The sequence below is a fragment of the Hippopotamus amphibius genome, chromosome 9 (assembly GCF_030028045.1).
Source record: "Hippopotamus amphibius kiboko isolate mHipAmp2 chromosome 9, mHipAmp2.hap2, whole genome shotgun sequence".
Classification (NCBI taxonomy): domain Eukaryota; kingdom Metazoa; phylum Chordata; class Mammalia; order Artiodactyla; family Hippopotamidae; genus Hippopotamus; species Hippopotamus amphibius.
Window position 1 is genome coordinate 64,018,667 of NC_080194.1, and position 14,427 is coordinate 64,033,093.

General features: G+C 43.6%; 1 protein-coding gene across 4 annotated transcripts in view; it reads left to right on the forward strand.

Annotated features, from left to right (window-relative positions):
- Positions 1 to 14,427, forward strand: part of ME3 (malic enzyme 3) — a 180,206-nt gene that overhangs the window by 66,131 nt on the left and 99,648 nt on the right. For 3 of the 4 annotated variants that reach the window (XM_057750048.1, XM_057750051.1, XM_057750050.1), the window contains one exon: positions 13,171 to 13,304. In XM_057750048.1, coding sequence (XP_057606031.1) covers positions 13,171 to 13,304 — 134 coding nt within the window. Of the gene's footprint in view, positions 1 to 11,430; positions 11,513 to 13,170; positions 13,305 to 14,427 lie in introns of all 4 variants that reach the window. The other variant, XM_057750049.1, reaches the window with a different exon arrangement.

Here is a 14,427-nt window from a genome sequence, read left to right on the forward strand (position 1 = left end):
TAGTGAAAATGATACTTGTCTGTGCTAAATGTGATGCAACCTGATATGTACTACTCACGTCTATACCATTTTCTAAATATTGGTTGTTCCCTATTAAATTGATTTCACAACCAGAGTTTGGTTGAGTTTGACAAACACCAATGTATTTTAATCTCCTGGGAAGAATATTTGCCTTCTATTCCCAGCCCTTGTCATTCCCTCACCTTTGGGGAGAGAACACTGAATGTTGCTGAATGCTTTTGCCTTTTCCCTCTAGAGAAAGTATTAAAGGTAACAGGCTGGGGTCTAGTGGGATAAGGCCAGACAGGAAACTCTCACTTCAGTAGACTGGTCAAACTGGGTCTTTAGTGTGGCTGACAGACATTGTTGCAAAATGTTCAAAATCACAACAAAGGATGCGAAAGAGTGTGTGCAAAATAGTGATTATGAGTATGGACTTTAGTGGCACACAGACCTGAGTTCGTATTCCAGCTCTACAGCTTATTAGCTATATAACCTTGGGCAAATGTTTTATTTCATATGGGCGTTGTAGAGGATAAAATTCAAATAGCGCCTTGGTTCATTCAGTATCTACCACAGCCTGTCCTTTAGTAGGCACTAAAAAATAGGACTAAAATCTTTATTAATTTAATAGAAGTTACAAAATATAAACTAACTCACAAACTGAATATTCATCTGTAAAAGCAAATTAAATTTCTAGACTATGCAACAATGACCCAATCGGTCATTCAGTGGCGTATTTAGTCAATCAGCAGAAATTTAGAATAAGCTGTTCATTGGTCCTTTAAAGGAGATTTTAAATATTGACTGTACTTATCACAGGATATAAGTTTTAGAAGAGGCTGGTAGCTAATGGCACCAAATATAGCCTTGGGCTTAGAGCTGTTTATTTTGAGACATTTGGAGGAGAGGTCATTCTGCAGTTCTCTGTGAACGTCAACATCACTTCCTTCAGAGGAGACAATGTCACTAGAATAGCTGAGCCACACTTGCAGGAATTCCAGTAACTTTTTAGGAAATCACCAATGGAAAAGAGCGATTTAAGTAAGTACCTGTAGTCCCTAAGCATAGAGGTCCCAGAGCTAATCGTGTTTATGAAATGAGAAATTTTTTAAGAGACTTTCAGATTCATTAGGTGCAAAGAGTAGATTCTATCTCAGAAGGGAGTAAGGAAACAATTTAATGTTGATGATATAAACTAAGCACTGGTAAGAAGAAAAACTCACATGCTTTGAGGGTCTACATTTCTCCTTTCCCTTTCTCTTAATATATATCTAATTTTAAAACAGAAGTACAGTTCAGAAAGCATTCCCTGTACTTCAGTCTTTAACTCTCAGTCCAGCCCCCTTTGAGACTTGAGTTTCTCTCACCAATTTTAGATCTGCATTAGGTCCCCATCACCAATGAAAATTTACTAGGCACTTACCCTTAAATTCCAAGAAAATGGTGTCTCCGCTGTGACTACCGAGGAAGATGAGTAGAATGGGTTGTAGAGAGGGAAGAATAAATAGGATGAGACGTTCTAAGGATGCTCTAGGCTCCTGGGCCTCTCTGGAGCACGAGGTTCTGGAATCCGTGTGTTCCCCACTGCACTCAGCATCTGGCGAGGGCCCGGTCACAGCTGTGTTTACCGAGGGCCTCAGCTGGGCACACCACGCGGGAGGCTGCAGTTAGTTCTCACTGCGGTCTTTGGGAAAGAGTTTCGCTATCGTCATTCCGCAGATGAGCGAATTGGGAAGCAGAGGCGTTACGAATGTTGTCCAGGGATCACACAGCTGGTGAGGGGAGAGTCACAATCTGAATCCAGGGCTGGTGCCTTCAAAGCCTGATCTCCCTGCTCCGTGGCCTGTCATGGGTAATCCGCACACTGCAGGCCTCAACTCCAGCAAAAATACCACTAGCACTACTTTGCTGAGCACCACAGCCTGCCAGGCACTGAGCTAGCCTGCTTACTTCTGAATTAATTACAAAATATAAAGAGGAGTAAGGGACACTGGTTTAGATGAGAGATCACTAGCCTAAAGCTCCACGGAGGCAGTGGCCACATATGTTTGGTCTCTCATTGTGTGTCTGGGGCCTGCTACGTGGCTGCTCCTCAAAACATACTTGTTAAATGAATGATTGTGTAAATGAATTAATGAACCAACAATCTGGAGTGGAATTCAGGGTTCAAGTCCTATCCCTGCAACTTGCTAGGGACTTGATTTTAGGCAAAGTATTAAACTCTCTTAGCCTCCGAGTTACTGTCTGCAAAAGGAGCATAACAACATAGGGAGATCAACTCGATGATGGGTGATGACTTAGAGGGGTGGGATGGGGAGGGAGGAGGGAGTCACAGGAGGGAGGGGATATGGGGATATATGTATAAACACAGCTGATTCACTTTGGTGTACAGCAAAAACCGGCACAACAGTGTAAAGCAATTATATTGCAATAAAGAGCTTAAAAAATTAGCATAACACTTTCATAGCCTACCTCGTAGGGTAGTGGTTCCCAAACTTTGCTGTACCTTAGACTCACCTGTCGACCTTTAAAAACTCCTCATCCAGGCTCCCATCTCCAGAATTCTGACTTGATGGTTATGGGGTGTGACCTGGGCATTTAACAGCCCCTAAGTGGTTCTAATGGGTAGGAAAGTTTGAGAACTGCTGTCAGGATATTCCATGGGGTTTTTGTGATTTTCAAATATTACAAAGGAAATACAACTACTCGTAAAACCTAAAGAGGCCATCAACTCTAAAGAGTTGTTATAACTTCAGTCTAAAATGACTGTGGACCTAGAACTCCTGCCTCCTGCTGTCACCACAGAAAAGGAGACTGGTTACCCTGATCTGCTGTGTGCACGTCGATCATCTGTTTCCAGGGCAGAATGACCTCCTCCCTGCTTCGTTTGATGGGATGGTGGAGTTGACGTCAAGGCATGGTGGAGTTGACGTCAAGGCCCAGGAGGAGGAGGATTTGGTTAACATCAGGGCTGGAACAGGTTAACAGTGATCTGCTGGACAATGGCCCAGTGAGATGAACTTGTCCTTGGTCAGCCTCACGTCCGGTTCTGGCACCCCCAGGCACTCATCAGCACGCACCAGCCATGCATGTACAATGCCCATTCAGCGTCTGTTTGTTTTATTCCTCCTGGTTATGGTTCACTATCTGACCCGGTCCTCCCAGGCTGGGCCCGTCAAGAAGCCGTTGTGTTGCTGGAGGCAGGAAGCAGTGCTCCCCTGTCCTCAGCAATTCCCGTGCCCCTCGGCTTCCTGTGCCATTACCCTCTCGAGGTTCAGCTGAGTTAGAGGGCCATCAGGGTGCCAAGAACAATATTATTTAAATTTTAAATAATAGCCTTTGGGGAAGAGAGGGTCATGAAGAATTCAAACCACCACAGGGAGTTTTGCCCACAGAATGGTTCATAAGCCTTCCAGCTATCCACCTCTGTTCCCTTGTTCAGTTAGGACAAAATCCTAGAGTCGCCAAGGATTTCAGGAGCAGACTCCTCCATTTCTCTTCCACGTTGGTCCTTATCCAACAACTTTGTGTAAACTAGTCTTCCAATGGCAAAACAAATGAAAGAGCCATTATTCTCACATGCTTTTGATTGGCGTGTACTAGCCACATGCCCTCAGCATGACCTTGACCCACCTGGGCCTCAATTTCCTCTTCTATACATGGGAATAATAACACCTGCCCTGTTTGGGATCAAATGATGTAAACCGCACGAGACCATTTTAGAAACAATGAGGCAGTAAAAAGTGCTCGGCAAAGGAGCACACAGTTCATTAGACATCGTCCCTGCCTGCAAAAAAAGCTTATTGTCTTGAAGGGAAAAGAGACAAGAAAGGAAATAAATACCATAAAGTGCAATTGCTACACTGCTTAGTCACAGCCTTTTTAAAATCTTTTTGCCACGTCTTTGAATTTACAAAGAGATCCCAACATCTCGATGTTCTTATTCGATTGACACAACCACCCAGTGAATGCAGCAAACTCAGAGAGGTGAAGTCACTTTCCCCAGAATCACATGGCTGGAACGTGGAGAGACTGAATGTAGAGCTTTTATTTTTAATGGTTCCCTTCCCCCACACTGGCTGTGTGAGTGCAGCTCCTCTGCGTCCTGGAAAGAAGATTGAATTGTATGTCGCAGTAGAACAAGAATTGGGCCCATCATAGGTGGAACAGTAACAGGCAGCCTCTGTACATCTGCAGCCTGCAGCACCAAAGCCCAGTCTTTGAGCCCAAAACTTGTTTAGGGTTGGTTCTGGGCAATAAGGAGTAGTGTATCTACCACTCTCCTTTCAGGAATTTACGATGTGTTTCTGGATCCGTCATTTTACACCTGATCACAGAAGTATGTCTGGGAGGAAGGCCATTCTCAGGGCTGTGTCTGCTAAGACTTCCCGATGCTTGTGTTTCTAAGACCCCCATATATCCATCCCATGAGTGTGGTCAGGGGCCTCATAAACCTGGGGTTCAGTCAGAGAACAGCGGCCTCGGGAATCCCACTTCCTGTCTCCAACTGGAGTCCACGTCACCCTAGCTCATAAAAGTCCCAAACAGATAGGGTCATGAAATACTAAGCAAAAAGAGGAGGAAATGCCCTCCGGTGCCCTAACGCTAATCAGCTTTAATTGTACAGTTTCGGAGCTGGCTCCTCTCTGTTGTTGCAATTGATTGATGGAGGAAGCTGGCTGCAGAGTAAGTAAGCAGTCAGCTCAGAGCATGACGTAATGATGTGGAACAGACAACCTTGACTGTTACACGTGTGTCTGCTAATCCTTCCTTCCAGTAATGACACTTCTCCGAGGAAACATGTCTACGTGTATGTCATGGGCCAGGTACATAATTGCAGATGTGCAGGCACACCTGTTTGCAGATAGGCTGACTGGCCTGGTGCTAATACAGAGGAGCACTTATCAGTGGCTGAGCCATGAAAGTAACTGACTCTGTCTGGTGAAGCAGAATAATTCCATCTCTAGTCACATCAAAACCAGCTCAGTCAACAACCTGTTTAATCTGTCCACGCTCAGGAGCAGCTGATTAGCACAGAGAAAAGAGTGTGAACTTTGGAAGCATATGGATCTGGGTTCTACTCCTGGTTCTTCCATCGACCTGCTGTGTGACCTTGGGCAAGTTACCCCTCTGGCCTCGGTTTCCTAGTCCATAAAATGGGAATAATAATCATAGGATTGTTAACTCACGGCTGCTATGAGGGTTAAACGAGATAACAAGTATGAAGTGCCTGTCTCAGTGCCTGACCCAACCAAGTGGATGTTTAGCAAAAGCTAACGGTTGCTCTTGTTATTGGTGAGGATATTTTTGTACTACTTGTGTTAGCTGCTTCCAAGTGTCTGCTTCCCACTACCCCGAGTGTATTATCTAGTCATTAATGGTCAAGAAATCAAACAGGAAATGCCCTTCATGTGCTGAACTGTATATGACACTGACTCTGAGAGAAGGGGGAGAACTGTATGAGATGGAGTATCAGGGAAGGCCTCCTGGAGGAGGCAGCCTCGACTGGGGATTGGAAGATGGAGGAGGGAAGCGGTCAGAGCATGGTGGGCAGGGATCCCTATGTGAATCAGAGCATGGCAGCCAGAGTGAGTGCGCCTGTTGGGGTAGGGGTGGGGGGACAGGGAGTGTGCATGGGGCTGCAGAGGCAGGAGCCTTGCCTGGGCCATCGAACAACTGGTTATGCTGGAGGTGGCGATGTTACTTCAGCCCCTGTTCCTCCAGCCCCTTCTGCCAGAGGAGCCCCTGACTTCAGGGCTTAACTCATGCGTTGCTAATGAGCTCTCTTGTGTCACCCTGCCCCATGAACAAATAGTAATTGTAATAAGGAGAACAGCGAGCATTCGCCGAGCACTTCCTGTGTGCCAGTACCCGTGCTGCTACAGCGTAGACACTGGCCAATCAAAACAGTCCCAGACCTTTAGTGCTAGAGCAGGATCTTGAAGCCACCTGCTTTGCCAAACATTAACCCATTGGTTGTTGGATCTTGGGGAAGTTCCAAAGGTTCCCTGGGAGAAGCCAGAGCAGGTTGGGAGGGGAACCTGACTGGGGGGAGTAGTCAGAGTAGTGGCTCTGTAGCAATTCAGATATTTCACAAGAGTCACAACTGGTAGGTCCCTACAGGTATGTCCTGGCTGAGCACCACAATGTTGCTCTCTGCTATGAGAATCAGGCATTTTTCAAAAGCCACTTATCCTATTTTGAGGACTTTGTTAAAACTAAATAATATGACCCAAAACTCTATTTAACTAGGCATACAGAAACTGTAAATTCTCAATGTAGTAAGAATGAATAAGGACCCCCACTGTCAACTCCTCCATGTTGTACAAACCCTACTCTTACCTTAGGACTCCTGGTATACCTTATGGGAATTGTGACTTGACCAAGAGCCTGAGTGCCAATTACCAAAGTTTATTTCTTTTGCAGAGAAATGTAAGTTCTAATACTTTCCCCTTACACCCTATTGAATCGTCTTGTGCCTACTCTATTTTGGAAGCCGTGGTAAAGCTAAAGTACCTGCATGTCTGCTTTGCAAACTTGTAAATCTGAAGTTGCCTTAATATTAGCTTCAGGATGACAAGAATCTTCTAGAAGTAGTTTTTTAATCCCTGAAATTACCAGTTGCTAAACAGTCATACTTTTTCCTGAAATACAAAAGAAGTTGGTGGCAGTCAGCCAAGAGAAACACTTAGCCTTGTAGAGAGAAGAGGACTGTTATTAAAAGCCACAGTGGTCATTAACAAAGATGACATCATAATTAAATGCCCAGACCTGCCTGAGATCCTGGGGCCAAAGAGACACAATCCCAGTCTTTACCAAGCCAGTGAAGACTTACCTACTTAACGGTGTTTGGTGCAAGTATTCAGTCTCCAGGGCGAGATGTTTCCTGCCAAAGGATCAGGGACCTCAGTGTCACACCACACTTGCAAAGCTGGTACTCAGCCTAGGGAATGTATGCATTGGTGACTTTGGGCTTTGGTGAAGAAAACGTTGGGAACTTTATGTGTGGAGAGTACTTTGCAAAGTCTCCGTGAGTCATACTTTCAAACAGAGTCGAGCCTATCCTAAGATAGGTCTTTCTTACAGTTCCAGCAGTTCTTCTGAGAGGAAGAACGATTCCTCAGGATTTTCATAAGCTGAGTCATCGTTGTTACTTTGTAAAAACATAATAGGAGCCAGAATTTGTAGTTTCAGATATTCCCAAATTACAAAACAAAAATGAAGAGGAAATTGGGAATAGCCAAGGAGCCTAACTTTTATTTACGTTTTTCCCTCTATTTCTCTTTTTTTCCATTCCTCTTTCATCCCACCTCACATTTTCTGAGGTCTATCTTAGCAAGGTCCTGGCAGGGTGTATATAAGTGGCAAAAATGCAACCTGTGATCAAATCTTCGTTGTCACTTGCCTCTAGTCAAAGAAATCATTAGGAAAAAAAAATATCACACTGAATGAACTTACTGGTTATAAGTTGCATCCTGGTTTAAGAAGTGATAAAATATGGGGTAATAGCTATGCAAATTCAGGACCGTCCTATGCTGAGTACCTCTTGTGCTCAGCCATCTCATCTGTACAGTAGATGTTGCAAAGCGTCCTCACAAGGTGTTGAGGATGGCATGAGATTGGGTGTTTATTAGTCCTTTTCTTAGAGCTGATGATAGCAGCAGCTGGGCGGGATGATCAGCATGTGGGCTCGACTTGCCCTGTCACTATTAAACTCGCTGGAAAGGCACTTGTAATAATTGTAGGTGAGTTGTCTTTCAGCGGGTGGGGGAATGAGGAGAGCTGATGCTCCCTGCCTTTTCAAGTTTCCCTTCCCAATGGGAGTTGGGGAACCTAGACAGCCATCAGCATTGTCGTTTGGCTCTCACTAATCACCCACACAGCCTTCTCTTCTAGAGGAACCTTGCGTTACTTGAGGCTCATTGTGAATAGAGGGCTTAACCAGAGTTGCCCCAGGTATCATCAGCCTTGACTATAACGGGGCTCATATTAACAGTATTGATTAATTAGTTAAATAAAACCTGTTCTCAGCCCCCTACACAATCCCCCCATGGGGATTCTGGCCCCTTCCTTGTTGATGTCTGCCACCCACAGAGCCACTCCGGGGCTCGCCACGTGGCCATTGCCACAGTGAGAAGGTTGGGGAAGCTGAGGAAGCCTCAACCAGGAACTTCTAGGCAGTGCTGGGCAGCCCTCGTTCAGCAGAGCCACCCAGAGTTCTGCACAGAAAAGCTGTCTCTTTCTCACAGTGTGTTGCGCCTTATCGTTTCAATATAAAGGCAGGGCCGCTGGGGTCCCCATGTCTCCTGGTGGCCCTTATAAGAACAGTTCTTGCAACTTCTGCCAGCAGACACTGTCTCCAGAGGGCTTAACCAGGCCAGGGAGTAGATTCCATGACATCCTACTTGTCCCCTATCTCTCCCTGCCAGCGCCCAAACCAGAAAATGCTGTTCGGTGAAAAACACTGGTCAGAGAATGAGAAGACAAGCCACATACTGGAAGAAATATTTACAAAACACATGTCTGATACAGGACTTGCATCCAAAATATGCAAAGAATTCTTTTAAAACAGCTTTACTGAGTTATAATTCACATAACCACACAATTCACTCACAGTATACAATTCAATGGTTTTGTCCATTATTAACTTTTTAAGTTGTAGTAAAGTATATATGTAACAACATCTGGGTTTTTTTTTAACCATTTTTAAGTGTGCAACTAAGTGGCATTAAGTACATTCATAATGTTGTGCAACCATCACTACTATCCATGTCCAAAACTTTTTCATTGCCCTAAACAGAAACTCTGTAACCACTGAGTAATAACTCACCCACCCACTTCCCCACCACCCAGCCTTTAGTAATCCTAATCTACTTTCTGTCTCTGTGAATTTGCCTATTCTAGGTATTTCATATAAGTGGAATCATACAATATTTGTCCTTTTGTATCATAATGTTTTCAAGGTTCATCCATGAAGTAGCAAGCATCAGAACTTCATTTTATGTTTGAATAAATTTTATTGTACATATATACATTTTGTTTATCTGTTCACATGTTGGTGGACAGCTGGGTTGATTCCACCTTTTGGCTATTGTGAATAACACTGCAGTGAACATTGGGGTACAAGTAACTGTTCAAGTCCTTGCTTTCAGTTCCTTTGGGTGTACAGCTAGGAGTGGAATTGCTGGGGTCATATGGTAATTCTGTGTTTAGCTTTTTGAGGAAATGCTAAACCATTTTTCCATAGAGGCTGCAACGCTTTACATTCCTACCAGCAGTGTACAAGGGTTTCAGTTTCTCCACATCCTCACCAACACTTGTTATTTACTGGGGATTTTTTTGGTTTGCTTTTTTGTTTTTTAGTTACAGCCATCCTAGTGGGTGTGAAATGGTATCTCACTGTAGTTTTGATTTGACTTTCCCTAATGACTAATGATGCTGAATATTTTTTCATATGCTATTGGCTATTTGTATATCTTCTTTGAAGAAATGTCTGTTCATTTGCCCATTTTTTAACTTGGGTTTTTGTTGTGTTGTAGCAGTTACTTATAGACCAGATATGAAACCATTATCAGACCTTTGATTTCCAAATATTTTCTCTCATTTTGTACGTCGTCTTTTCACTTTCTTTTTGTGTGTCCCTTTATGCACAAAAGTTTTTAGATGAAGTCAATTTATATAATTTTTTCTTTGTTGCTGGTGCTGTTGGTGTCATATCTAGGAATCCATAGTCAAACCCAAGATTTACCCCTATGTTTTTTCCTAAGAGTTTTATGATTTTAGCTCTTATATTTAGGCTATTAATCCATTTTGAGTTAATTTTTGTATTTGGTGTAAAGTAAGAGCCCAGCTTCGTTCTAGTGCATGTGGAAATCCAGTTGTCCCAGCTCTATCTCTTGAAGAAACTATTCTTTCCCCACTGGATGGGATAGGCATCCTTGTCAAAAGTCAGCTTGCCATAGATGTATGGGTTTATTTCTGAACTTGTGATTCTATTCTGTTGATCTATATGTACCTATGCCAATACTACACTGGGCATCTTTTTTGTTTGTTTGTTTTTAAAGCACCACACTGTTTTGATTACCATAGTTTTATGTTAAGTTTCAAAACCTTTTTTTTTTTTTTTAATGGCTTTGGTTGTTCAGAGCCCCTTGCTATTCCATATGAATTTGAGGATTGGCTTTCCTGTTGCTGCAAAAGAGGCCATTCAAATTTTGATTGAGATTGCATTAAAACTGTAGATCAAAGAAATATTAAAACTCAACAATAACAAAAAAAAAATTAAAAACTAGGTGAAAGATCTAAACAGTACCTCACCAAGAAGATATACAATTGAAAAATAAGCATATGAAAAAATGCTCAACATCATATGTCAACAGGGAGTTACAAATTAAAATGTAACTATTACAATAACTTACATTTTTTAAACTAATACCAGTTGCTAGAGGGGATGTGGAGCAACAGAAACTCATTTGCTGCTGATGGGAATGCAAAATGATACAGCCACTTTAGAAAGCTGTTTGGCAGTTTCTTAAAATGCTAAATATAATCTTACCACATGATCCAGCAATTGCGCTTCTGTGTATTTACTCACCTGATTTGAAAACTTATGTTTACACAAAAGCCTGCACATGAATGTTTATAGCAACTTTATTTATATTCACCAAAAACTGAAAGCAACCAAGGTGTCCTTTAATAGGTAAATGGAGAAACAAGCTGTGGTACATCAGACAATGGAATGTCATTCAACGATAAAAAAGAAATGCGTGATCAAGCCACAAAAATACACGGATGAACCTCATGAGCTTATTGCTAAGTGAAAAAAGCCAATCTGAAAAGGGTACATACTGTATGATTCCAATTGTATGATGTTCTGGAAAAGGCAAAACTGTAGAGACAGTTAAAAAAAATATCAGTACTTGCCAAGATTTCAGGGAGTAGGAGGAGGTATGAATAGGTAAAGTATATGGGATTTTAGAGCACTGAAACTGTATAGTATTGTAATATAGTACAATACTATCATGATGCATACATGATATCACGCCTTTGTCAAAACTCATGGAACTTTACAGTACAAACAATGGACCTTAGCATATCCAGATTTTTAAAAAAAATTATTTAATAGGTTGGAGGATCCCAGGAAGGAATGCAGACTGTGATAAGAGAATCTAACTGTATTACAAATATGTGATACAACCTCTACAACCTCTGTGAGGGGGGTGGAAAGAAAAGTGCTGACCCAAGTGACTTTGGAAGTGAGTGGAGTTTGTAAGACTAAAGGCAAAAGCAATAACACATAAGCACTATACTCTAGTTCATAAAGTTGTTTCCCATTGCGGTACAGGTTAACAATTTTTATACTGCCGTAGGGTGATAGAGAGTTGCAGATTAAAACAGTAATAACATACCACTGCATCTCTATTCCAGTAGTGAGTAATTAAGCATATGGATGGCAGATGGTGGAAGCTACGTCTCTCACTCCTGGAACCGGAATTCACAGACTAGCAAGGTGATGAGGCTGGAATGATCCATGTGGTACTGGGTGAGAGTTAGAGCCATTAGTATCAACTGATATTTAGCTTAGTATAGATTCATTACCTTGCTCTGCCAGCAGAGAGGGACTGAAAAATGCAATGCCAGTAGCAAGGAGCACAAGATATAAGTAGAACCCAGATCATGGTTTCTAATACCATGCTCCAAAAAGGAATCCAGCCTCTTTGAAAAAAATGGCTGATTCTAGGACTTGGGCAAGCAATGTACACGATGAGCCTGGAGCACCTTGTAGTGCCAGGAAGTAAGAAATACTAACTAAAAAAAAAGAAAAAGGAAAAGAGGAAGGAAGGGAGGGAAGGGAAGGGAGAGGGGAGGGGAGGAGAGGAGGGGGGGAGAGGAGGGGAGAGGAGGGGAGGGGAGAGCAAGGGAGAGGAGAGGAGGGGAACACACAAAATTATGGGAGTTAAAGGGACTCCAAGCCAACTGAAAGTTTCCAGTGGCCAAAAGCTGGAACAATTTGAGCAAAAAAATAAGTAAGACAGTATTGGATTATAAGACAGTATAAAACAAATATCCATGAGTTCATTCTAACGTAAATAAATGATTGAATGAACAAATAAGAGACAAACATCCCATGCAGAGGAATTCCAGGAAAGGAGTGCCTTTACAGAGGAGAGACCTGACAAGCACTGCTTCTGCCAGGGGGTCATGGTCCTGTTGCTAGTGTGTGCCTTGATCTGACGTGATGCAAGTGGCACTTTACCTCTGTGGTCTTCCTCTTCAAAACCTGTTACCCCGCTACAGTCATGAGAGACACATCAGACAAGTTCCAGTAGAGGGACAGTGTGCACAATACCTGACCCATCCTCCCCAAAATGCCCCAAGGTCATCAAAACCAAGGCAAGTCAGAGCCAAGAGGAGCCTCAGGATACATGATGGCTTCATGTCATGCGGGGTCCTGGATGGAACCCTGGAATAACCAAACAAGGACATCAGATGAAAACTAAGGAAATCTGAATAAGCCATGGACTTTACTTAATAATGGTGTATCCCTGTTGATTCATTACCGCTAACGAATGTACCATGCTGGTGGAAGATGTTAATAACAGGGGAAACTGGGTGAGGAGATATATGGGAACTCTCTGTACTAGCGTCTCAATGTTCCTGTAAATATAAAAACTGTCCTAAAAATAAAATATATTAAAAAATAATAAACCAAAAAAACCCCTTATGATATAGATATTTTCCATGTTTTTCTAAGAGGAAGCTGGAGCCCAAAAGAATTAAAATAACTGGCACAGGGACTTCCCTGGAGGTCCAGTGGTTAATAAGACTTTGCTTGCACTGCACGGGGTACAGGTTCTATCCCTGGTCAGGGAGCTAAGGTCCCACGTGCCTCATGGCCAAAAAAGCAAAATATTAAACAGAAGCAATATTGTAACAAATTCAATAAAGGCTTTAAAAATGGTCTACATCAAAAAAATCTTCAAAAAAAAAAAAGATAACTGGCACAGATTGCCCCACTCCTTAAATGGCAGAAGTGGGATTTGAGTCCAGGGCCCTTCCTGTGGAGTCACAGTGACTTTGGCCTTTCTGTGGATGGAACGTCTTCTGTTTCTTGGTTTCCTGCATGTGCACTTATGTGTGTGTGTGTTTCTTTCTTGTTCTCCCCAGGGCATGGCCTTTACACTTGAAGAAAGGCTGCAGCTTGGGATTCATGGCCTAATCCCGCCCTGCTTCCTGAGCCAGGACGTCCAGCTCCTCCGGATCATGAGATACTATGAGCGGCAGCAGAGTGACCTGGACAAGTTAGTACCGAAAGTCTGCTCTCGACCCTAGCCCCCGGCTCAGCTGTCTGTTTCCTGTGGTCCACAGAGGGTTTTCTGGATACTCCCTAGCTAGGAAAGGCTGAGAGCCCTAAGAGATCCCAGGCCCAGCCCTGCCTTCCCTAGGGTGATGGTGTCCCTGAGGGACAGGACTTGGTATGATCGAGGCACAGTCCATGTGTCCTGGGAGGACAGGGAAGGAGCCTGAATTCCAACCAGTGGAATCTGGGTGGGCCTCCGGGAAGTGATGGAATCAGAGTCAGCCAGGTGCAGCCTATTGGACGCACCAGCAGGACTTCAGCATTCAGCAGTGGGGTTCACGGAGGGCATTTCACTCAGTGGGAAGGAGCAGAGCAAAAATGCAGGGACAAGTGTGTTAGGGAAGTGGTACGTGGCCCAGGTTCCTGGAATAAGGGGAATGTGGTGGCGAAGAGGGGACGTGGACAGGGGTGCCTTGGGAAGGACCTGGGATGTCATGTGTTGGAAGTTTGGGGGGAGTGGTCAATAACCCTAGTGCCCCTCCGGTTCCTCCCCAGTGAGGACGTAGACGTGAAGAGCCAATGGGGGATCACAGGGTCAGCTTCATCCGTCTTGCTAAAGAAGGTAGTGCCCTCGCAGGTCACATGGCTATGAATTGGCACAGCCAGGATTTGAACACAGATCATTAGCTCCAGAGTCTGTGCTTTCAACCTCTCTCAGACACCTTAGCTTAGAAGCGTTGAAGCTTAGTGGTTGCAAGACTAGACTCTAGTACTAGCCTGAGTTCAATTCCTGATTTTACCACTTAACAGCAAAAGTTCCTTAGCCTCCCTGGGTCATTCCCCATCTGCACATTGAGTCTATCAGTGGTGTCTAACTCTTAGGGTCATGATGAGGATTAAATGCCTTAGTAATCTGTGATGCGCTTGGAGCAGTGCCTGGCCCATAGTAGGCACTATGTAAGCGCTTGGTACATGAATGTGTCATCTCGCTATGGGCTCCAGCAGAAATGTAGGGAGAAGACAAGGGTTCCCCTTACCTATCCATAGAGTTTCGTGGCCAAGACTTTGGGTCTTTGAGGGTGTGACTGCCACCTCCGGGCAGAGCTCGGCCGCTTGTCATGCTC